The sequence below is a fragment of the Ipomoea nil genome, unplaced genomic scaffold (genome assembly GCF_001879475.1).
Source record: "Ipomoea nil cultivar Tokyo-kokei standard unplaced genomic scaffold, Asagao_1.1 scaffold0706, whole genome shotgun sequence".
Lineage (NCBI taxonomy): Eukaryota > Viridiplantae > Streptophyta > Magnoliopsida > Solanales > Convolvulaceae > Ipomoea > Ipomoea nil.
The window spans coordinates 1,603,812-1,628,726 of record NW_017617134.1 but is presented as its reverse complement, the minus strand read 5'-3'; the positions used below and the strand labels follow the sequence as shown (position 1 = coordinate 1,628,726).

Below are 24,915 nucleotides of genomic sequence, written 5' to 3'. Positions count from 1 at the left end.
GTAGCTTGTCTCTAAGAAATGAAAATCTAGGGCTAGGCAAGGCTTTTGTAAATATATCTACAAGTTGATCTTTTGTTGAGATAAAATTGACTTGAATATCTCCAGCAGCAATTCTATCTCGAACAATGTGATAATCTATCTCAACGTGCTTGGTACGAGCATGGAAGATGGGACTTGCACACATATAAGTAGCACCAAGATTATCACACCAAGATGGAGAACTATATATGTTGAGCAGTCATTACAAGAAGTGCATGCTGCCCTGAGATTTACCACATTACTACTTGTATAAATTTTGCAACATATATATATATATATATATATATATATATATATATATATATGCATTTCTCATTTGTGATAGATGCATACAATGTGAACAATTTTGATACATTGGTTAGACCAGAATATATAAGGGCCAGCACCAAATCACATGGTCTGATGCCTAATAATATCATTAATTGTTTAGCTATCTTCCTCTTCATTTTGCATTATATATATTGTGTGAATCTTGATGTTCTACGCTTGTAAAGTATCTTCATTAAGTTTGTTGGCTTCCTCATTTATTTTTTCACCAGCGAGCTAAGAATCAGTACATCAAACCCAGCCCCACCATATTATTGATATAGTCAAAGGACCACCAGAAAGAGAGGACGAGACAGAGAAGCAGCAAGCTTACTGACAATTTCATCATCAAACTTGACCTCTTCGGCTTATGTGCCTTCTTCAAGAGTAGCTCGGTAGCCTGTTGGAGATGAAGCAAAGTAGCTTGTAGTTTTGCCCTATCCTGGGTTTTGGCTTTGTCCTGGTCAACCTATAAGAAGTATCCATAATTATGCATGGGAATGTAAAAGTTGTGGGGAGAGGTGGTATATTGAAATAGCAGCAAAGAATATTATGACCCTGTTTGGTAAATGGCTGTTAGCTTATTGGGCTAATTAGAGGGTATAATTAGTTGTCGATTGTAGAAAGGTGTTTGGTAAATTAGCTGACCTGAGAAGCTACAGAACAACGTCCTGACATTCTTCTAGGTTGTGAATTCAACAATTTTTCAGTTTCCAAATCAGATAATTTCTCCTTCCTGTCACAAGACACAAACAGAAGAACAAAAAATGCAACAAAAGAACAAAAAGTATGTCGTTAAGGTTCTCCCAATCTCAAATGATAAATATGAAACTTTAATGAATAAATCAGATGCAAAAAAAAAAAAAAAATGGTGCTTGAAATTAGGTTGATATGTATATCTTGGATGCATAATGGGAGAAGTTAATTTCTCCAACCTTTGCATGCCAGTATTTGACTCCATCATTTTGGACTCAGCTTCAACGATTAGCTTCAACCGCTCTTCATTAAGTTTGTTGGCTTCCTCATTTTTTTTCTCCAGCGAGCTAACTAAGGCCTTCAATAGAATCAGTACATTAAACCCAGCATATTATTGATATAGTCAAAGAACTGAACAAGCCAATCTAGACCATGCATAGAAGCCAGAAAGAGAGGAAACAAAAAACATAGATTTATATGCCTTCTAGATAAATCTTCAAATTGGAAACAAAAAACAATAGATTTATATGCCCTCTAGATAAATCTTCAAATTTGTACAACTATACAATCACTGCTGTAAATTATAAAATTTCCGACCACCTGAAGTGATCTTAAATCAGTCGAAAGCAAAAAATGGTGGGAAATAGCAACAAAGGTTTTTCCGGATACCAAAAGTGATCCGAACAAGGCTTTCGACCACCTGAAAGTGATCTTAAATCAAGCCGAAAGCAACAAATGGTCGAAAATAGCAACAAAGGTTTTTCCGGATACCAAAAGTGATCGGATCAAGGCTTTCGACTTGATTTAAGATTACTTTCAGGTGGTCGGAAATTCCATGAATTTCCAGCGGTGAGTGGAGCTTATCAAGCCAGAATATCAATGGCAAACCATATTTGAGAAACTCAGAAAATACCTTAAGCTGAAGGTTTTCAGCAACAAGCTTACTGACAATTTCTTGATCAACCTTTTCTTTAGTTTTGGCTTCCTCCATGTCAGCCTATAGTTTTAAGAACATTAATATTTAATAGTGCGGGTTCAGAAAATTGAGAAAATAAATTAGGAAACAGAAAAAGACATTATATTTTCACATTTCAAAGCAACATATTTACTTCTCAAACTCCAATTGTAAAGTGAGTTGCTTTTCCAGGGACAGAAAATGAGGTATTGCATTTAATGGGGGAAACAGAGGGTTTATAGTTTATATTATTCCTCATGTCCACCAGTTTAACGCAAATTATGCTGTGGAAACCGTGTCCACCTATTATAAATTGAAGGAAAATGATATTTAATTTAAGAAGTCAGATTAAAAAATATTTAAATATTAAACAATACATGCACAATAAGCGCTACTTGATTTAATTTTATTTTTTTTGTTTTAATAAAACCCAATAAGTTACACATTAGAGAGTAAACATTTAAAATCTAGTCTCTAATTCACAATAGGTTGGATTATATAAATTTTTCTAACAAACAATTATCATGTTTCTAGTATTTAATTATAGAAATATTCCTTCAACTTTGGCAATTTCATAATTATGTTCTAGGCCTTTAGTTAGTCCTCTAAATATTAATTTCTTACTTTTTGTTTTCTTCTTCTCTCAAAAGTTGAATTAACAACCCCAATGATTATTCTTCGTTTTCTATTAAGATAGATATGTAAGTTGTGTTAAATGAGAGGGCAAAAGCTAGAAATTTGACTATTGTAAATTGTTACATCTTTTTTTGAAAGGTAAGAAGCAGATATATTAATTATCAGAAATTAACTGTTGAATACATGAAGGATATACTGAAAATCAACTACAAGGACCAGACTGAGAAGAAGCTTCCCTTGCCAACACATGAGGAGCAAGCTTATTCGCTGATCCATGAATAAAGCGAAACGACACATAATCAAACTGTCGTTTAATATTGAGACAATCCTTGAAAACACAACCAGCATAAGAATTATTCAGAGCAGAAGACATCAAGGATGAACATACTAACTGACAATCCAAAAGGATCACCAGCTTTCTCCAACCACACTGCATTGCCCAAGATAAAAGCCTCCTTTATAGTCATAGCCTCAGCAAGATGTGGATCTTGAATGCAACGAACCACTAGACTCCGGGCAGCAACAAATGTCCCCTATCCATCATGAACCACAGTTGCAACCGCACCTTCACCTCTGTCAGAGAAAATCGCAGCATCAACATTTATACAATGGCAGTCCTGGGTGATAATTCCATGGGTTGATGGCCCATCTACATGCACAGCTAGTGAAGTGGTATTAGCATTCTGTCAACTTTCCAGAAAATAAATTTATTATATCATCAATAAATTTTTTATAAATTTATTATAATAAATTTAATAAACCTTTTATTTACTATATCATCATACTTTTTAGTTTAGACTGAACTTTTAACAAAATAAAAAAATGTTAACTACAAGCAACAGTATTGAGGTGCTTAGTAGATATTATTTACAACAAGTTCACTTCATAGAATATGTTGAAAATGAAATAGCATTCATGTGAATATAATAGATCTATTCTATAGGTTTTTTTTTTTTTTTTTTTTTTTTTTTAAGGTGAAGAATAATATTATTGAGAATGAGTAATTCTTTTATGGGGAATAGTAATTTTCAGGAAATCTTGAAATAAGTTATTTCCTAGTCTTTAGAAATAATTTTGTTTTCAAAAAATATTAACACCAAATTAAACACATCATTTACCTACATTATGTATTATTGATCTTGTGATTTTTATAATAATTTTGACATGATAAATATACATCATTAATGCACTGATGCACCACTGCATCACACCTCAGATTCTCAACCGTCCAATATCACATATCAAAGATGCATATGAGTTCACAAGTTCAATTAGGGGTGTTCAATCGGTTAACCGTTCGGTTAACCGAACCGTTTTAACCGAACCGAATTAACCGAAGTTTTTTTTTCTTTAACCGTTAACCGAACCGAAGTTTGCTCTACCGAATTAACCGAACCGAACTTTTTTTCGGTTAATCGGTCGGTTAACCGATTAACCGAAATTTTTAACCCTAAAATTGAAAATCTTAAAAATAACTCCTAAAATAATAAATCTAACTAAAATAAAATACATATCATAATAAATTCATATCAAAATATACAAAAACAACACCATAAGTTCATAATTCATAGTCCATAATCCATAATCCATAGTCCATAGTCCATAGTCCATAGTCCAAACCATAAATTAATGTCTTCATAAAGATTACAACATTACAAAAACATGCAAAAATAAAATCAAAGTTCATCCCATAATTTCCAATTTTCCATCACTCCATCCTAATGTCCATGATGTTTACTCCATCACTCCTACATATTAAAAAGTGTAAGTATAAATAATAATTAACCACTTAACCAAATAATAAATAAACTAACTAATACAACTACTTGCAAATATTATTTTTTACCTTAGAAATCCAAGAACAAACACCTTACTCACAATTCACAAGGTGGGTTCCATTGCATTCCATGAAGAATCTAAAAGATAAAAGATAAATAAATAATATATTAAAATTTTTATTTGTGTGATGAAAGTAAACTTATAAACAAAAGGAATAAAATTTACATACCATTTTCAACACTTTCAAAGTCATTTAATTCTTGAAGCTCTTCAAAAACATCCAATGAAGGTGTTGAATTTTTTATCCAATCTTGATAGCACACAAGAGCTTGAGCCATTCTAGGAGTTAAAGAACTCCTAAAGGAATCAAGAACACGTCCTCCAGTACTAAAGGTAGACTCAGAAGCAACAGTGGATATTGGAATAGCTAGCACATCTCGAGCCAATAATGACAAATAAGGAAATCTAGGGCTATTAACTTTCCACCACAACAAAATATTAAAATCATCCGTCACTGGCTCCATAGCTTCACTGAGATACTTATCCAATTCCGACATTTGATCCCCACCACTACCTGATTGAAGTTTGTGCTTTACAAATTTCTCTTGCATACGCTTTTTCATCCTAGCTTGACATTCTCCTATATTTGAACTTGATGTTGGAGTGGAACTAGATGACACAATGCTATTTGAAGGCTTATAAGCATTAAACAATTCATACACCGCATCTTTAACCTTGGTTGCCATATCCTCACCTTTTGTACCCTCAAACATATCTTTCAAAGCAAATTCAACATAGCAAAACTTGTGTCTAGGATCAAGAATAATGGCAACAAAAATTAGCATATTCAACTTGTCAATGCTCCCCCAATATTTGTGAAATTTATCTTTCATCTTCATTGCCATCAAACTAAATTCATTCTCATCCGAAGCTTTGCACTCTCTCAAAAGACAATCAATTTCACAAATCTCATCAAACAAGCAATTGGAAGTAACATAAGAAGTCCCGGAAACTCTATTTGTAAGCTCATAAAAGTGCTCCAAGAATTTTACCAAGTCCCTAACAACTTTCCAATCACTTTCAATAGGAATACCATCCCCCGATTCAAGATCATCTTTAAAATTCTCATCTTGTAAATCAAACATATAGAAAGCATTTTCAAATTTTTGAGCACAATTTAGCATCAAATATGTTGAATTCCAACGAGTACTAACATCAAGGCACAACAAACTTTTGCTATCTATATTTTGACTTTCAACACATTGTTTAAACCTTTGCAATCTAGATGGAGATTGCCTTACATATCTCACCGCCCCTCTAACACGAGCAACCGACTTATTCAAAAGTTTCAAACCTTCATTCACAATCAAATTCACTATATGTGCAACACACCTCATATGCATATATTTCCCATTCAAAATATTTCCATGTTTACTCCCAAACTTTTTTTGCAAATAACCAATAGCAACATCATTTGCACTTGCATTATCAACCGTAATAGTGAACAACTTATCAACCCCCCAAGAAAGCAAGCATTTTTCAATCAACTTTCCAATAGCATCACCTTTATGACTTGAAATTTGACAAAAATTTATGACTTTCTTATGCATATTCCACTTATCATCAATAAAATGAGCCGTGAGACACATGTAATTAATTCTTTGCAAAGATGTCCATGTATCCGTAGTTAAACAAACTCTATTACATGAGTTCCTCAACAATTGTCTCACTTTGATCCTCTCATCTAAATAAAGTTGATAAATGTCTCTTGTGATTGTAGTTCTTGAAGGAATGTGAAACCTAGGACATGCAACTTCAACAAATTCCTTCAAACCTTCACTCTCCACAAACCTAAAGGGTAGTTCACACTTCACAATCATATTTGCTAGGGCTTTTCTAATTGCTTCTTGATCGAATTTCCAAGATGAAATAACCCCTTCCCCTTCATTACCCTTATTTTGCAAAACAATTTGAGCTTGTGACTTATCAACATTATCGGGATTTTGATTGCATGCATTCATGTGATATTTTAATGATGCGGTTCCATTTTTCTTTGGATCACAAGCATATTCTTTCCCACAATGAATACATTTGCATGATGTAACTCCGGAAGACGAAGTAATTTTTTCAAAGTGAGACCAAACTTCTGACCTTGGTTTTATTGTTTTTCTCTTTTTTGAAACTTGACTTGCATCTATGGTCCCACTTGTTGATGAAATAGCAACTTCATCGAATGACGGAGCCGTAAAAGAAGGAGAAATATCTTCCATTGACATCTACAAATTAAATAACATTAAAAGAACAATTAAAAATCAAACACATTACATATATAGAAATACATTACATATATAAAAGTATACAGTGTAACAATTAAACACAAACATACACTACAACAAACATATGCAGCTCTTTTATCTTCCTTTTATTTTCTAGAAGTATAGAATAAGAATATACACCCCTATACACTGGAACATTGAACATACAAACAGAGTAATAGAACAATGTATATATTCACCCCTAATAGAACAAGTGGAAACAGTCAATACTCAATACTCAATAGAGCTTAGAACACATACACTGGAAAAGTGGAAAGTATTAAACTATTAACCGTCAAAAGAGCTTAGAACACATACACTGGAACACATACAGTGAAAAAATAAAATTTTATTATTAGCAACAAAAAAAAAATTCACACAACAAAACTTGTTAACATTTTTAACAATCAAGTATTAAACTATTAATAGTCTAGAAAATATTTATTTAAAAAAAAGAAAAGCATACCTTGTATAGTACTCTGGAGGACTCTGCCGTGAAGTGGTGGGCGGTGGACGAGCAGACGGAGCAGACGGAGGACTCTGCCGGTGGACGAGCAGACGGAGCAGGCGATTGGCGAAGACGGACGGAGAAGAACGCTGCCCTGACTCGCTGACGCCGGAGTGACGCCTGGTGGTGGTTGGCCGCCGGACGCTGGTGGAGCGCTGAGCCGCTGATCGATCAGACGATGGGGGTCGGGGGAAGGAGATGTGGTCTGTGGTCTGTGGGAGTCGGAGTCTCGGAGATGATTTAGGGCTTAGGGTTAGTGGGTTACTGACTTACTGCGTAGTATACTAGTATTCAATATTAACTAAGAGTTTAGTTAGGGTATTAGTCTAAGTTAGTTTAGTTAGGGTATTAGTATAATAGTATTAGTTTATTATAAAATTAGTATTTAAGTGTTTATATTTATTTATTTATATATATTTTAAAAACTTCGGTTAACCGTTCGGTTAATTCGGTTAACCGACACTTTCGAACCGAATTAACCGTTAACCGAAGTTTTGACATTCCTTTAACCATTAACCGAACCGAAAAAGTTCGGTTCGAAAACGGTTAACCGAACTTCATCGGTTCGGTCGGTTAACCGAACTTTCACCGAAGTTTGCCCACCCCTAAGTTCAATTATTTATATAAGTATATATTTATTTATAAATAAAAATGTATACTTTTTTTTTTTTTTTGAAATATGGCGTACCAGTATATTAATTCAAAAATTGAATGATAGAGTCAGGAGGGATTAAATCCCAGTACATAGAATGATCCTGATCATGGGCTAATCTAGCAAGAGTATGCGCATGTAAATTTAGAGTTCTTGGAATAAAACTAAGCGAACAAAAAACGAAACTATTAATAGCTATCCTGCACTGCTCAATCACAATTCCAACATAAGATAAGTTCGGTGTAGTTACTGCATGAACCGCATTCCTGAAGACAAGACAATCTATAAGAATATCGACCTCGTTCTCGTTTCGGTCTTTAAGCCAGGACAAGGCTTCCTTGCATGCTAGTGCTTCTGCCATAAGAGGAGTTAAACACCCCGGGAGTTTTCCGTTTGCCGCTGCTTTGAACAAACCATTCGGATCGAGTAAGACCGCCCCATAGGTTGCATCTCCCGTCCCCGGATCGTATCCGGCGTCGACGTAGCACGTCGTCCGCCCGGCTGCCACTGTCTGCACCTCGCCGGCCGGTGCCGCTTCTGGACGAGAATGAAGTGCCGTGTAGCTCGCCTCCCCCGCAGCTGCACGGCGCCACACCACCTCCAGCCTCCGTACCGCATGTTGCCAGACCGCCTCGTTTCTGGCCATCCATAAAAAATAGAGGACCCCCACAACGCGTCTGACCTGTTCTCCTTGTGAGCATATCCATAACAGTCATAAGCCAGTTCGGGAAAGATGTTGAAGAAATATTCATAATAGGCAATCCCGAAATATTCCACACGGCTCTAGAATAATCACATAAAACTAATGAGTGCATAACATTCTCATTTGTAAGACCACACAACATGCATGTTGGGTTCACATCTACCCTCTTTATAATCAAATTTGTTGTGGTTGGGAGTATATCACACACTGCTCTCCATAAAAAAGTTTTCCACTTAGGGGGGACTTTCAACTTCCACAATGTAATCCATCTATCAAATTCTCCCAAGGTGTGATTAAATTCTCCCATTAGACGCCTATAAGCATCTTTTACAGTGTAGCAACCATTCGCATCATTATGCCAATACCATGTGTCTTTATAGTCTGGGCTCACAGGTATTCTCAAAATACGATCCACATCCTCAGGCTTAAATAAATCTGTTAAAATATGAGGATCCCATGTTTTTGTTTGCTGATCTATTAAACCTGCAACAACTGCATCCCTTAATGGTTCAGGCATTACTGTTTGAACCAGTGGACTAGGATTATCCTGCAACCACGGATGACCCCATATCAAAGTTTCCTGGCCATTTCCAATTCTCCTGCGGACGTGGGCAACAACAAAATCATGAGCAGCCATAAAACTTCGCCAACAAAAACTGGGATTATTTCCCATCGTTGCATCAACAAAAGAAGTTTTAGGGAAATATCTTGCTTTATATATTCGTGCTGGCAGAGATCCTGAATTTGTTAAGAAACGCCATGCCTGTTTACCCAACATTGCCAGATTAAAATTCCTCAGATCTTTAAACCCCAATCCACCAAACTTTTTAGGGATACACAATTTGTTCCATGCTTTCCAGTGGATTCCTCTGTCTGGCCCTTTCCCCCACCAATACCTATTCATGGCCCTTTGTACCGACTCGCAAACTGATTCAGGGAGCAAAAAAACACTCGTTGAAAATGTGGGCATAGACTGAGCCACACTTTTCAAAAGCACCTCTTTGCCAGCCTGTGATAACAATTTCTTGTTCCACGAGAAAACTCTTTGTCTGATTTTATCTTCTATATACGAGAAAACAGCCCTTTTATTTCTCTCTATAAAAGAGGGTAACCCCAGATATTTTCCAAAGTTCCTTGCCTGTGCCACGCCCAAACATTCGGCCACCTCTTCTTTCATCTGTTCCGCAGTATTCTTACTATAGCATATATTAGATTTACTATAGTTTACCAACTGACCAGATAATTCCCCATACCTCTCCAAACACCGCTTAACCACCATAGCTTCCTGGACATTTGCTTTAAAAAATAATAAACTATCATCAACAAAAAATAGGTGTGATATTGGGGGGGCTCTCCCCTAGCCACTCTTTCTGCAAAAGCATGGATAAACCTTCAGCACAAATAATAAATAAGAAAGGTGAAAGTGGATCTCCCTGTCTGAGACCCCTTGTTGGTTGCACCTGGCCTCCACTCACGCCATTGACCATCACAGTGTATGATACAGTGGTAACACATGTCATTATCAGCTTAATCCACCTTCCATCAAAACCCATTACTTCCAGCATTCTTTTCAAGAATGGCCACTCCATTCTATCATAGGCTTTCGCCATATCCAGTTTAAGCGCTCCCCACCCAGCCACTCCACACTGTTTACGATTCAAAAAGTGGCCCACCTCTGCCGCCACAAGTATATTATCCGTTATAAGCCTACCTGGGATGAAGGCACTCTGAGATTCTGAAATCAGATCCCCCAGCATAGGTTTCAATCTGTTGGCGATCATTTTTGCCATAATCCTGTACAATACATTACTCAGGGCAATAGGCCTCAAATCCGCCACAGTTGTAGGATCATTCTTTTTCGGGATCAAAACAATATTAGTTGCATTTAAATCACCCGGGATTTCACCTGAATTCAAACAATTAACAGCAAAAGCAGACACATCTTCTCCAACTATATCCCAAAACCGCTGATAAAATCCAGGATTCATCCCATCCGGTCCCGGTGCCTTGTCAGGATACATGGCAAATAAAGCAGTTTTGACCTCGGCCACATCATAGGGACACAACAATGCCTCATTCTGGTCAGTTGTCACACGGGGCCCAAACTCATCAAATAAAGAATCCTCACACACAGGATTACTAGTAGCAAAAATTGTATTGAAATAATTGATTACTACATTATTCATATCCTGTCCCTCCACCCATACCCCATTCTCATTCAACAGCTTAGAAACAGAATTCTTTTTCTTTCTAGCAGAAGCATACCTGTGATAATATTTCGTATTCGCATCTGCGCCACGAAGCCAATGCTGCTTCGCTTTCTGCCTCCAAAAGACATCTTCCTGGGCTTCTAACTGGGAGATCTGGTTATTCAACAGCTGGAACTGAGCCAAAGATGCCGGATCCCTCCTACCACGGATCCGCCCCTGCTCCCTGCGGAGTCGCCGGATATGCTCACCAAACTTATGAAAATGGTCTCCGCCCCAGCGCATCAGCCTATCCCCACATCGTTGCTGACAATTCAACAACCCCTCTGTCCTCCCCCCTTGCCAGGCAATTTCCACCACTTCTCTACACCCCTCATCAAGCAGCCATGCCATCTCAAACCTGAACCTCCTAGGAATCCTTCCTCCTCCCCTTTTTCGTGCATTCATATCAAGAAACAGAGCCGAATGATCCGAGTTACTAGTAATTATATTCTCCACCCCCGCCCCTCCATGCACATCACACCACTCCATCGTTGCCAGTACCTTATCTAGTCTCTCCTCAAGCCATTGATCTGTTCCACTATACTTTTCCCATGTGAACTGATACCCCCTCATAGGTAACTGACGCAATCCACAGTCATCCACAGCTTCACTGAAACCCCGGAGAAAGTTATCTGGATGTGGATTGGTTCCCCTTTTCTCATGCTGGAATAAGAGATCATTAAAATCCCCTATTACAACCCACGGAAGCGGAGATTTCCCCACCAAAGATTTAAGCAACTCCCATGATTCTCTCCTTTGACTACTTTTAGGGAAGCCATAGAAACACGTCATACGCCATGTCTCTCCTGATGACATACGGACCTCAATATCCACATGGTTTTTCGAATAGCCCAGTAGTGTAGCTGTATTATTCCTCCTCCACAACAAAGCCAGTCCCCTACCATTCCTCACACTATCCACATAGAACAAACCTTCAAAACCTATCCTCACCCGCAATCTCTCTGCATGATCTCGCTTCACCATTGTTTCCATTAGAAATACAAAGTCAAGCTTCTTACCGGACACAAGGTCCACAATCTCTCGAACTGTACGTGGATTGCCCAAGCCACGACAGTTCCAACTTATCGTACTCATGATGATGGGCGGGACTGGGCTCCAGTTCCCGCCACTCGCAAGTTTTTTGACACATCGGTCATAGCCACATCCTCTCCTTCAACACCCCGGCGGCGCTTGACATTTGCCACCACTCCCTCCACCCTCTCCCCAACCCCCATACTTCCCTCCCTTATTTCCCCCTCTTCCCGCCCCCATACACCGCCACCTTCCACACCCTCCCCCGCCTCCTCCCTCACCCTTGGTTTCGGTTTCCCCCAACCGGCACTAGCCAATTCTCCCCCACCGCCCTTGGCGCCCCCCTACTCCCCCCGGCCCGCAACCCTAGAAACGGGTGCATCTCAACCGGCGTCGGCCTCTCACGTGCTTTCAGACAGAACATGTGAACATGACCCAACATCCCACAAAACGAACAATGTTTGTGCAGCCGCTCATACCGAAAAGTTATCCAACTTACCGATTTATCCCGTTTCACCAACTTCATACCACGCCTCAACGGCTTCCCAACCGCAATAGCTACACGGACTCGGTAGAATGTAAGCCATGGTGCCCCCGCAAACCTCTCATCATGTTTCACAAACTTGCCCATAAAATTCCCTGCCTGCTCAAGTACTGTATCCAACGTATATCCCATCGGCAATCCATGCAACTGAACCCACATATCAATTGTATTCAGATCCACCTCCCCCGGCACTGCTCCGGCCACCACCTCACGGCAAACCAAAGTATTATTCTCGAAACCCCATGGACCCCCATCCAAGACGTAATCTATGTCCGTCCTATGATAAAAGACAAACAAGAAAAGTCCCGGTTGAATCTCCGTAACCTGCACCCCCCTCACCGGTTGCCATACGGATGCCATAACTTGCTTCATAAATTCCAATTTTACCAGCTTCGTAGTAAGGAACCTGCCAACAACAGCCCATGTCTCCTCATCATCAACCTGGAGTTCCCCGACTCCAACCCCCTCCGGCACGAACTCATCCTGCTCATCCTCCAAATCTGTCACGCCCCACTTTTAGGACATGACACGGCCGTATCGTTACGTGAAGACCTGTAACAATACGAAGCCTAACCATACATACCTCTCAAAATCTTCATAATAACTCTTGAATATACAATAATTCCACAACCCAAAATTACAAAATATAATCGACTTGTTCTTCCCAAAAACTCATCAAATCCACTATTAGATATTTATAATTAAGAGTAGTATGTCCAAAATGCATCACAAGCACCAAAACCAAGCACAATGGTCTACCAAAAATACAAAGGGTCAAAGGGAAAGTCTAAATAAACAAAAATCCATGATAAGCTCCAAAACTAGGACTAAGTCTCCAAGTTTCAAAAGTCACCTTCGAGACCCCACCACTTGTGCTCGTGCTATTCACATGTCCTTAACTACTCTGAAACATGAGAAAAAATACAAATAATGAGCTAATGCCCAGTAAGTGATACTCCTCTCAACCCCGGATCAAGTAGCCCCAATATAATACAAAAAGCTTTAGAGTAACAACTAGATGCAAAACTCAATCCTTAAATTATATCAAAATCATAACATACTTCCATCATACTATACACAAATTCCCAAAACGAAAAACTTTAGCTACATGGGCATCAATATTATGTCATAATACAATACTTTCAAAAGCACCAATCATTCCTTTACATATAACTCATTGGCAACCTACAACCACCATTATATTATGTGGCACATGCCATTATCGGTATAATGGTCCAAAAAGACTCGACGATTCGGAATGAGTCAGGCTCGACGATTCAGAATGAGCCGGATGGAACGTTCCAACAAATAATTCGAAAGACTCGACGATTCGAAATGAGTCAAGCTCGACGATTCGGAATGAGCAATTAGGAACATTCCAAGCCAACCAAAACAAACAACAAAATGTAGGTTGCCTCATGAGTTTGATCAAATAATCAAAATAGTTCTTATAATCAAATAGCCCGATGTAGCAAAAATCATTTGCTTAAAATCACATAACAAAGTTCATATTTCCAAAATAGGTAATAAGTTTATCAAACTAAGAAATATGCAAGGTATAAACCATTCTCAAAATAATAATTTTCTTAGTACATAACTCTTTAAACATCATAGAATGGTTTATTAAACCAAAGTAATTTCAAAAGGATTGAAATGGCTTAGGTGGAAAGAACTTAAAGTTAATAAACACAAGAGGTTAAGGATTCAAGTCTCACTTCAAACAAACAAACCATTTTTATAAGGCATATTGATATAAAAACAAACACACACAATATGCTAGCTGTTGGAGTCGAACCCACGCCCTACTACCTGCATAACAGCCATAAAACCACTCTACTGTCTCTACACATGGTGATTGTATCAATCAGAATTTATTTAGCTTAAAAATACATTCCGAAATCACAATTCCAACGAACCCAAATACAATTTCAATCCAGAATTCAGCTTAGCATTTCAGACCCAAAACATAATCATAGTCAAAAATATTTTTAACTCATACTAACCATAAAATGAGGATTCAAAGTAGTGGAGATTATTTCATAATATTTAGGGGTTTTCCAAAATAAGGAGAGAAAAGTTAATCACTTACCTAAAAACATCCAAATCTTAGCTATTAAGCTCGCCCAAATACTCCTTGTCAAAATCCCTAATATTTTCAAACATTAATCTTAGGGCTCAAGTGATAAACCCAACTCAAAGAGTGAAATATAGAGGTCAAACTTACCTAGAATACTCCAATAGCTTTGAGATCTAAGCTTGAAGAAGATGGAGATCAAAGCTCCAAGGTTTTTCCTTCCCCTATCTCTCTCTAGTTAGCTCCCCTTATCTTCTTTCAAATGAAATGTTTATCCAAGACCAAAGTGGTTCCTTAACCTTTAAGGGTAAAGAGGGGTAATTTAGTAAATTCATCCAATATCAATTTTAATAACCTTTGACTTGTTGACCTATTTTAATAACATAGGTATATTTTTTATTTCCAAGATAGTGGGTATTACAAAATCAAACCCCTCCCACCGTGCTGTCAACCGTTCGACGTCGTTGTTCTCCCCCGCCATGTCTGCCGCGCTTCCGTCTGCCATGCTTCACGTCAGTAACAGCCAGCACGCTCCTCGCCACTGGAAACTGACAGCTCTTGCCGTAGAAACGATCGGAAAAGTCAAAAAACTAGGTTTCCCTAGAGAGAATTCTGAAACCCTAGTTTTACCCTAGAGAGAGATCAAATAAAAATGTATACTTAATTAAATATGTATACAACATTTGATATAAACGCAATGGTGTCTTTAAAATTAAAAAAAAAAAAGAAAAAAAAACTAATCAAATACTATAATATATATTTTTTTATGTCTATTCTTTCAGTGAACCAAATACTCTAAAAACGATGACGATCCACAAGGGAAGAAAAAACTCTAGAACTCTCACCATCTTCACTATCGGTGTCAATAAACTCGATGCAGCGTCCAATGGTACGTTAAAAATTTATTGGTATGACTTAATTACCAACATTGATAGTCATGTAAAACGAAGTATGTAATCATACCAATATACCAAATATAGCATATTACAATGAAATAATAATTATTATGAAATGTAATAAAATGATATTAGCCCCTAAACTTAATAACAGTAATTACTAATGTCAATTAATAATTAATAATAATTATAATAAAGGCAAAACTGTAATTAAGGGATGCCAAATACTAATATTAATTTACCACATAATAATTAACCATGACTATTATGATACTTTAAGGAGACTGAAGTTAAGGTAATAACCAAATTGTCATTATACATACAATATACCAACTATATTGCTTTTGTCATAAAATTAAAGACTTAATATTATTATTAAGACCCTGAAAACTATTGATAGATTAAAAATTAATCAACTCAAACAATAGTTTGTTATTCTTAATGGCCAAAATAATAATTAAATCAGTAAATCCGTAATGTCTCAAAATAGACCAAGACAATAATTATAGCACTTAATCACTCAAATTAGGCTCATAAGCATCAATGGCCCAAGTGATTTATAACATGGATGGAAAATGATCTAAGTACTGAAATATACGCAAAACTTAATATTATTACCAACGATGAATACCAAAATATGGTAGTTAGTAATAATTTAAAACTTAATAAGCATGTTATAATCAAATAAAAGAGCTACAATTATTATTTAAATATCAATCAAAATGATGGGATCCATACTTTAATGACCCAAGATAGGTCCCAATGCAAATAACTTGTTCAAAATAGGTTCTAAAGTTCCAGAGACACATAAAACTAAAATGTGTTCAAAATTAAGGGGAAACCAAACAAGCTGCTTTAGTAGGTCATAATACCTAAAATTGACTTAAGGATCCAAAATTGAATGATATTTAATAATGAAGTTTATATATTATGAGTTAATAATATGCTAAATTCATCTTTAAAACATGCTTTTCTAAATGCATAATTATAACAATAAAATGATTATAAACATACGCAACATGCTTGGATCTGCACATTAATATTAATATATTATTAACCCATAAACTATAAATAAATTGCAACACTTGAGGCAATTTAATGGCAAATTATGCTATGAGCACGTGCCCACCATGCACATGGTGTGCACGAATCCAAGGTGGGCACGAATCTATATCCATAATTTCTATACTGTAGATCCATAATTTCTAAAATCTCGGTGAGCTAAAATTTATACTTTAGATTCCAATTGTTGAACCATGTTTTCACAAATCAGTGCAGTATCGAAATTATTGATCTACTGTATAAAATTATGGATCTACTGTATGAAATTATGGATCCTACGGTCATCACATTACTCCGAACGTGTCTAAGACAATATCGACGTTGTACAAGTGGAGCATGTAAGACAGTTAAATCCCTAAAAGCCGCGTCGATCCCAGCATGCTGATCCGAAGCGATACACATCGATTCGTGATAGAGAAATATATGTGATGCCAGTAGTCGCAAAAACCAAGTCCAGCTGGCTGCAGTTTCAGAGTCAACTATGCAATAGGCGAGTGGAAAGATTTCATTATTAGCGTTCGTACCGACCGCTAAGAGGAGATGGCCTTTGTATTTGCCGTAGAGGTGTGTACCATCCACACCAATAACCGGGAGGCAATACCGGAATTCGTCTATCGCAGACTTAAATTTTTTTTGTATTATTGGAATGATTTAGGTCATTATGGTATTAATATTTTTTTTGTATGTCTTTTTATAACAGTACAATTGTACATTACTTTACAAATATTATACTATTTTTTTTATCAGACAAAATTGTTCTTATATCATTGTTAGACCTGCGCGACCTAATTACAAAGTTGTCGAACAGAAATACAATTATACCTGGACTCTAAAACGATAGGACAATTTTCCAAATAATTAACAATGTTACATCCACTGACTCAAATTGAACAAATTTACACATCATTCTTAGAATTTTATCAATGTATGAAAGCTTCTAAAAAATTTTGTAAATTAATTTTTATTATTTCATTATAACAATATCTATTGTAATAATATATTTTGAATTATTTATTATCATCATCTGTTGACAACAATTGTAACAATTTTCATTGACAAAATCCCAAAATAATTTGTCTCAACAACGAATGTAAATTAAAAAAATCAATGACTTTAATGTTGTTGATGAAAAGTATGTACACCACTTTATTACTCTTATTAAATTAAATAAATTGGTAGCTACAATAAAAAATAATACATATGCATTTAATTAATTTAGAATTAGATGTCTATAATATAATGACATTATTCAGAAAAAATTTATTCATTATAAAAAATTTAAAAAGAAATATAATTTCATTAGTTATATTATATTTATTTTCTACAACCTTCAAAAAAAATATTTATTTTCTACAATTCAAAGATTGTTTACCTTCAATTCAAATTCATTAATTAATTATATTCACTACATTGGTCATTGTCTTGTTTTTATATTATCTTGTAATTAAATATCAAAATTAAAATACAAAATATGTTATATATTTATTTACTAGGTATTTTATAGAAATATAATAAATATTAATATTTTGTTCAATACTTTCACATGATAATCTATGACGCACAACTCACAACACACGAAACATGTAGAAAAAAACTATCACTACCAAATATCAATATTCACTTGTAAGATAAAGAGTTTATAGTACAACTAAGATCTCAGTTATATACACAACAAGGAAAATCTAAAACTTCCAACAACATAATCTCATTGCATGATGATGCCCTCTATGCTACCACCAGTAACCCAATTGCACATGACATATTACCAATAAAAAAATAATAATAAAAAAAAAGGACATGACATGTACTGAAGATGAAAACAATGATAATGCTACCCAAAAGATAATTAAGAAGACTTAGAGAAATTTAAACCAAAAGTAGTATTTATTTAGACTATCGCTTTTAGACTAGCGTTATTACAAAGTTGCAAATATTTATTTTAGTGACAATTATAATCATTCTCTCATATATTATCTTGCATTTATATACTTTAAACGAATTCAACATTCAATTACCTATGCAAGAACATCTCCAATATAATATTGCATTGATATACTTTAAAGTACTTATTTAAAAATAATTATTGGGCATTATCCCATTCGCGTAATGCGTGTAAAAAAACTAGTGTGTGTGTGTGTATATATATATATATATATATATATATATATATGGTGCAGATCCCATGAGACCCCCTTATTAAATGCGATGGTGAGATGAGATCACATCCATTTATAAATTTGTAATGGATGGATGAGATTGAATGAGAAATATACTGTAAATAAAGGCATATTTTAAATAGGGGGGTTTAAAAGTAATTGTATTAATGTGTTAATTTTGGTTAGAATTAGATTGGAATCTTTGCCATAATCAAAGATTACAAATATTATGGAAATAAGTTATAGTCAATTCTAGACAATGTCTGTAGGAATTTAACCGTGAGCTTTTGATTTGTGATTGGGACGAATTTTCAGAGGTTGAAGATGGCGAGTAGCGCAGGTATGAGAGTTGTATGTAATTAACTTTGTACGTTGGTCTGTGCATCCAGGTCCTACGGCGTGTGCGTGAAAGGAATTTGTATGTTCATTTTGAATGAATAGACGGTATGACTGTATTTGTGGTTAGTGCATGAAATGCAGTGTGTGCGTTTGTTTATGACGGAGTGTGCGTCATGGGCCATAGCAGTTTTGTGTGTGCATGTGTGTATTATTTGTGGTCTGTGCGTGATGACAAATAAAATGTTCTGTGTATTACAATGATCTAATGTAATGGTTGCGATTATTTATGGAAGATAATATTTATATTATTTATAATATCTTATGGACTACTGTATTGGTTTGTGATTTACAGACAACTTTGAAAAGAATGATGAGGGGGTGGATTGTGTTATGGAGGTACCCCGGGTAGCATGATGGTTTGGATACCGGAGTGTGAAATATGAACAATTGTTAGCCAATTGCACAATGGACAACATTACGCACAAGCCTAATGCGTAGGACGCACCAACCAGCAAGGAATTACAGTATTACGCACACACCTCACCCCAAGAATGCACATATGCTACACAATATGTAATGTGACTTAAATATAAGCTAAGGTGGATAGGTACACACCGAAACGTTGCGACACCTGTTCTTGGATTGCGTACATGTCCAGCTTCTGTGGATAGATACTGTTAGGAATAAATTGTAAATTTTGATGAGCCGAATGTATTTTTGAAAAATCAAGTAGTCCCCATTTTTATTCTATTTGAGTCTGTTTGAGTCTACGGAGTATGGTGCACCCATATCATGCAACCCATGTTTGAGTCTGGAAAATCACATGTTGATTTTAAATGTTAAGCGGGATTATAGCTTAACATAATTATGATGCAGATAAATCACCAAAAACCATGCTAAAGGAGTTGGAAGAAATGTGTGTGAGCTATGCTAAATGATCCTAAGTTTAAATCTCAAGTGAAGCATTTTTAACTTGCTTGGGAGACTAGCTTGGACTGTATGAGAGACTAGCTTGGACCGTATGGGAGACTAGCTCAAGTATATTGGACCGTATGGGAGACTAGCTCTAGTGTATTGGAGACTAGCTCAAGTATATTGGACCGTATTGGAGACTAACTAAATGGAGACCAGCTAAGAGAGAGTCTTGGAATGGAGACCAGCTAAGAGAGACTAGCTAAAGCTTGGAGACTAACTGGGAGACTCTCTAACATAGAGACTAGCCAATATGGAGACTAAGTAAGGTAAATGCACAAGTCTCACAAAAGCCATGCACCAGATGGAGAAACACACCAAGTATGGTGGACCAAGCTTAAATTCGAAACAGAGCATCTCACCATGAACAACTTCAATATGGAGACTAAGTAAGGTAAATGCACAAGTCTCACAGAGCATCTCACCATGAACAACTATGAAGTGTTTACAAAGGTTCCAGCTTATTATTTTACAAGGATCATGAAGGAGAAAATATCTGATATATTTTCATCTGAACATCAAGTTTTTACGGTGGAACCAGAGACGCTCGAAGAAGGCTAATTCGCGAAGAAATTATTTTATACTCAAGCAAGAATCAGCAGATAAATTATTTGATCAACTTGACATGTCAGAGCATTTATGAAGGACAAGAAATATCAAGCTTGACGCGCCGAACTTATTCAAATTTTGGAGGTTACAAAATTCAAGACACGGCAACGGGCAAATTATTCAAATCATCTGACAAAAGGAGAAATGACATCTACCTAATATTTCAGATCAAGTTGACTATATCTTTTGATCAACTACAATTCAAAATGGACGATTGAGATCGAAAGTTGATCAACGGGCAAATAGCTTTCACTAGCTATAAATTGTCCAAGCAGACTTGAAGACAAGCGAGCAATAAGAACCCCAGGGTGATAGAGCAGTTCAACAACTTGAACAACGGCTAAGACATACAAGCAAAAGATACAAGCTATTTTTTATTAGCCGAAAAGGGGGAAACAGAGCTTCATAGAATTAAATTCAAGTCTGAGTGAGAGGGAAATTTTATTTCTTTGTAATATTCTCTACTGAGTGTAGAAAGAGGGCGGAGTAACTAGAGCGAGTGAAAAACCCTGGTTGAGTGTAGCTTTGTGCGTAACACTCGGTGTAAAGGGCAGAGTAACAAGAGGAGCTTGTGAAAACCCTGTGAGGGCGTAGCTTTGTGCGTAGTTCTCGTGGTGTAGGAGTACAGCTTGGTGCGAAGTACTCGGGAAGGCGGAGTAACAAGAGGAGCTTGCGAAAAACCTTGGAGGAGTGTGGCTTTGTGCGAAGCACTCGGAGAAGTGTCGGTGGACACTTATTCACTATTGTATCTAGGTGATCGAAGAATAGTGAATTTCCTCCTTGAAGTGAAAGGAGAAGATTGGACTAGGAGGATTACACCACCTCTGAACCACTATAAATCTCTCTCTCTATTTACTTACTGCTCATACATTTCATGCATGCTTATTCTAACTGCGAACTAACCCGATTACGATTTATCGCATATCTTTATCTGTCTGGGTTTGATAGTTCCCACGTATGCATGCAAGCCAAACTTTACGTACATCATCTTTAAACCATACCAAGTGTTTCTAACGTGTTGCATGTTTTGAATCTCTCTTTGAGCACCGCACTATTTAAGCATAACACTTTGCCGTTACTTATTCCGCTGTGCACTCTAAGTTGTTTATCTTGTTGATTCTTGTTACTTAGAGTTGAAATTACCAAAGTGTTATTTGCCTTGTGTGTTTTCGAAGAAAGTTCGAGAAGTCTATTCACCCCCCCCCCCCCCCGCCCCCCCTCTAGACTTCTCGCCACCCTTTCGGGACCAACAGATACACACCGTCAGTTAATTGATGATGATGATGATTTTATTATGTGTTTGTCCAAGTGGCTAGCCGTGGCTGACTGCAATGTTGTTAAGCGGTGCATAGCAGTATGTTGGTCTATCTGGAAGCATCGCAATGCTCTAATCTGGAGCAGCAAAGTCTGGCAGACAAACTCTATTATTTTGGAAATCCAAAGGCTGTTGAACGATTGGGAGGTATGCCGCTTGCTCAATATTGATGAACCGAGAGTTGTTCATCCAACTGCTGATCAGATATGTGTGTCTTCAGGTACGATGCAAGTTTTTGTTGATGCAGCGGTTTATCCAGATTCGGACGATGCTTATTTTTGGGATTTATATGGTGGACAGTAATGGTGGTTACGTGGCGGCTAAAAATGGTTCCATTAGATGTATGCAGAATGTGCTACTTGTAGAAGCCATGGCCGTGAAGGAAGCTTTGTCCTGGGCAAAGGAAAGAGGAGATAATAAACTGATGATCTTTTCGGATTGCCAGTTGGTTTGCAAATGGTTCGATAGTATGTCACGCGATCTTTCTTATGTTGGTTGTGTCTTAAATGAGTGCCGATCTCTCAAATGACACTTTGAATCAGTGTCCATTTATTTTATTCCTAGATCAGCAAACAAGTTTGCTCATGCACTAGCTAGAGCTACTCGTTCTCAGTCTGGTCCGTAGTGTTGGTTATCAGTGATTCCTTTTTGTATTGAGTACCTATTTTAATAAAGTTATTCTTATTCCCTTTCAAAAAAAAAAAAAAAACTAAGGTGGATTCAATGAATGAGATACGAATTAGAAGGTAAATACTAAGTTTATAAAAATACAATAAAATAAAGTATATGAATTCAAGCAGTCAAAAAAATAACAATAATTTTTCAATTATCTCATTAAAAGAATTATAATTCTGTAATCATCCATTTTGGTACACACATGAATAATTTTGGGACTTACATATTGGCCTAGAACGCACCTACTGCCCCTCATCGGCGCACAAAACTAAGTTTAGATCCTAAAAACACAACATTACGCACTAGCTAAAATACATAGGACGCACCAACCAGCAAGTAATAACAGAATTACGCACAAACGTCACACCAAACACGCGCTCACTAGAAAGAAATATGAACAACTTTTAGCGGAAATAGTATCAAGTCATCAGCGTCTAGCCCATCATCCTCCTCATCAGAATTCGTGTCTGGTTGCGGAACAGGAGGTGCTTCAACATCCTCGGAGGGCATCAAATGTACCGCCTCTACCGCATTTACCGTCTCTACAGCCGTGACACCTAGACATACCAAAATTAATGCACTATGAGCAACAAAAGTTACCACAAAACAGTAAAAAAAATTATCATACTCCTGAGCACCCACTTCCCCCCCCCCCCCCACCCCCAACGCACAGACCAGAATTGGGATTCCAGCAGCCCAATATTACGCACTAGCTTATTACTTAGGACACACCAACCAATTAGCAATTACAGTATTACGCACAAACGTCACCCCAAGAACGCACACACTAATTGCCAGTACAATATGATCTACAATACTATAATAAATAAGAACATGACAAGCCAATCACGATTAAAGCTACCTTACATACACACACAAAAAAAAAAAAACAAAAAAAAAAAAAAAAAAAAATATATATATATATATATATATATATATATATATATATATATATATATATATATATATATATATATATATATATATTCCGGATACTTAAACAAAACCAACATTAATGAACCCCAACTTCAAATATGTCCAACAAAGCGCACACACTTCCACACACCACCGTACACACGTATATTTGGACCCTAAAAATATAACATTACGCACAAGCCTAAAACGTAGAACTCATTAACGAATTACTAATTACAATATTACGCACAAACCTCATACCAATAACGCACACACTAATTACTACTCCCATATGCTACACACTATTTAATGTGGAATACACAAATGTAAATCACTATAAGCTAAGGTGGATTTGATGAATGAGATACGAATTAGATGGGAATATTAAGTTTATAAAAACAAAATAAAATATAATATATGAATTCAAGTATTCAAAAAAATAACACCAATTTTACAAATATCTCATTAAAAGAAATACAATTATCTAATCATCCATTTTGTTAACACACATTATTAGTTTAGGGACTTAACGCACAAGCCTAAAACGTAGAACGCTTGAACGAATTACTAATTACAATATTACGCACAAGCTGAAAACGTAGAACGCACAAGCTGAAAACATACATACTTTATTCCCAACATATTTACCAACTCTTCCGTGATAAGCTTTAAGATTGATGTTAGCTATCCTATTTGTATTTCATAAGCAAGCTTTAAAATTTCATTTCTAAATTCAACCCCCAACTGTCATCCTAAAACAATTAAACAATGCAGTGGTATAAGATATGCTCATAATCATGAAAATAAACATAACTTCAGAATAGCTGAAAAAATTTCCCCCATAATTTCTTGCCTTCACCAAAACCTGAATACTAGAAGGCAAGGATTTAAATCAACAAGAAAAAATGTCCACTGTAGACACCAATAAATGTGATAGAGTCCAATGCACACCCCACCGGAAACACAACCCCGATAAAAACAAAGAGAAAAAAAAAAACACACACACACACACAGAGCTTCCCGCAGAACCCTAGCCCCTCCACCGCCCCCCAACGCCACACCCGCAATACTAAAAACCAATCGCTTACCCCCCAAACCCAACCAGGAACAGAAACAACTCAAACCACACCGGAACTGCTAAACCTAAACACCTTATCGCCCACAACCGCCACAACCCCCTCCCCCACCACCGCCAACAACCGTCAAAAACCCCATGGAAAAAACCCCGGGAACAAGACCCAGGCCGGAAAACACAGAGCATATAACTACTAACCAAAAAAAAAAAAAAAAAAAAAAAAAAAAAAAGGGAAAACCACATAAAAAGACCGGGAACAAGGAATACCTCGAAGAGAACCTGAGGAAACGCCATTCCGACGCTTAGAATGCCGAATAGAAGATCCAGCCATGAACACCACCTGGAAGACACGGATACACCGGCTCCGGAGAGGAACGAGCACGCCAAATCGGAGGAATCCATCTACCCTTGCG

The 24,915-nt window shown here is 36.7% G+C and overlaps 2 protein-coding genes across 4 annotated transcripts; both read right to left on the bottom strand.

The window, feature by feature from the left end:
- LOC109176343 lies at positions 1 to 2,163 on the bottom strand. Of its 3 annotated transcripts, XM_019325783.1 has the most exons (6): positions 2,151 to 2,163; positions 1,955 to 2,038; positions 1,281 to 1,399; positions 994 to 1,081; positions 680 to 814; positions 1 to 173 (listed from the first exon to the last, which is right to left on the bottom strand). In XM_019325783.1, the coding sequence occupies exons 2-6, from the start codon at positions 2,030 to 2,032 to the stop codon at positions 141 to 143; spliced, it is 453 nt and encodes a 150-aa protein (XP_019181328.1). In that variant the 5' UTR covers positions 2,033 to 2,038; positions 2,151 to 2,163; the 3' UTR covers positions 1 to 140. The 3 variants fall into 3 exon arrangements, with proteins under 3 accessions (XP_019181328.1, XP_019181325.1, XP_019181327.1); XM_019325780.1 differs by lacking the exon at positions 1 to 173 and having other exon boundaries at positions 425 to 814; XM_019325782.1 differs by lacking the exons at positions 1 to 173; positions 2,151 to 2,163 and having other exon boundaries at positions 425 to 814; positions 1,955 to 2,061.
- Positions 2,164 to 6,869: 4,706 nt separating this feature from the next.
- LOC109176404 lies at positions 6,870 to 11,822 on the bottom strand. The gene is made up of 7 exons (XM_019325837.1): positions 9,980 to 11,822; positions 9,818 to 9,885; positions 8,834 to 9,766; positions 8,569 to 8,669; positions 8,137 to 8,524; positions 7,193 to 7,446; positions 6,870 to 6,876 (listed from the first exon to the last, which is right to left on the bottom strand). The coding sequence occupies exons 1-7, from the start codon at positions 11,820 to 11,822 to the stop codon at positions 6,870 to 6,872; spliced, it is 3,594 nt and encodes a 1,197-aa protein (XP_019181382.1).
- Positions 11,823 to 24,915: the final 13,093 nt, after the last annotated feature.

Bases quoted from the DNA above. Each gene is read 5' to 3' on its own strand.
- LOC109176343 (XM_019325780.1), bottom strand. From the start codon at position 2,032: ATGGAGGAAGCCAAAACTAAAGAAAAGGTTGATCAAGAAATTGTCAGT. The intron at 1,400-1,954 runs GTATTTTCTGAG...ATTCTATTGAAG, and splicing joins CTGAAAACCTTCAGCTTAAG to GCCTTAGTTAGCTCGCTGGA. The intron at 815-993 runs GTCAGCTAATTT...TACTTCTTATAG, and splicing joins GTTGTTCTGTAGCTTCTCAG to GTTGACCAGGACAAAGCCAA.
- LOC109176404 (XM_019325837.1), bottom strand. From the start codon at position 11,822: ATGGTGAAGCGAGATCATGCAGAGAGATTGCGGGTGAGGATAGGTTTT. The intron at 9,886-9,979 runs GTTTATCCATGC...TATTTTTTAAAG, and splicing joins ATTTATTATTTGTGCTGAAG to CAAATGTCCAGGAAGCTATG. The intron at 8,670-8,833 runs GTCCCCCCTAAG...TGATTATTCTAG, and splicing joins TTACATTGTGGAAGTTGAAA to AGCCGTGTGGAATATTTCGG.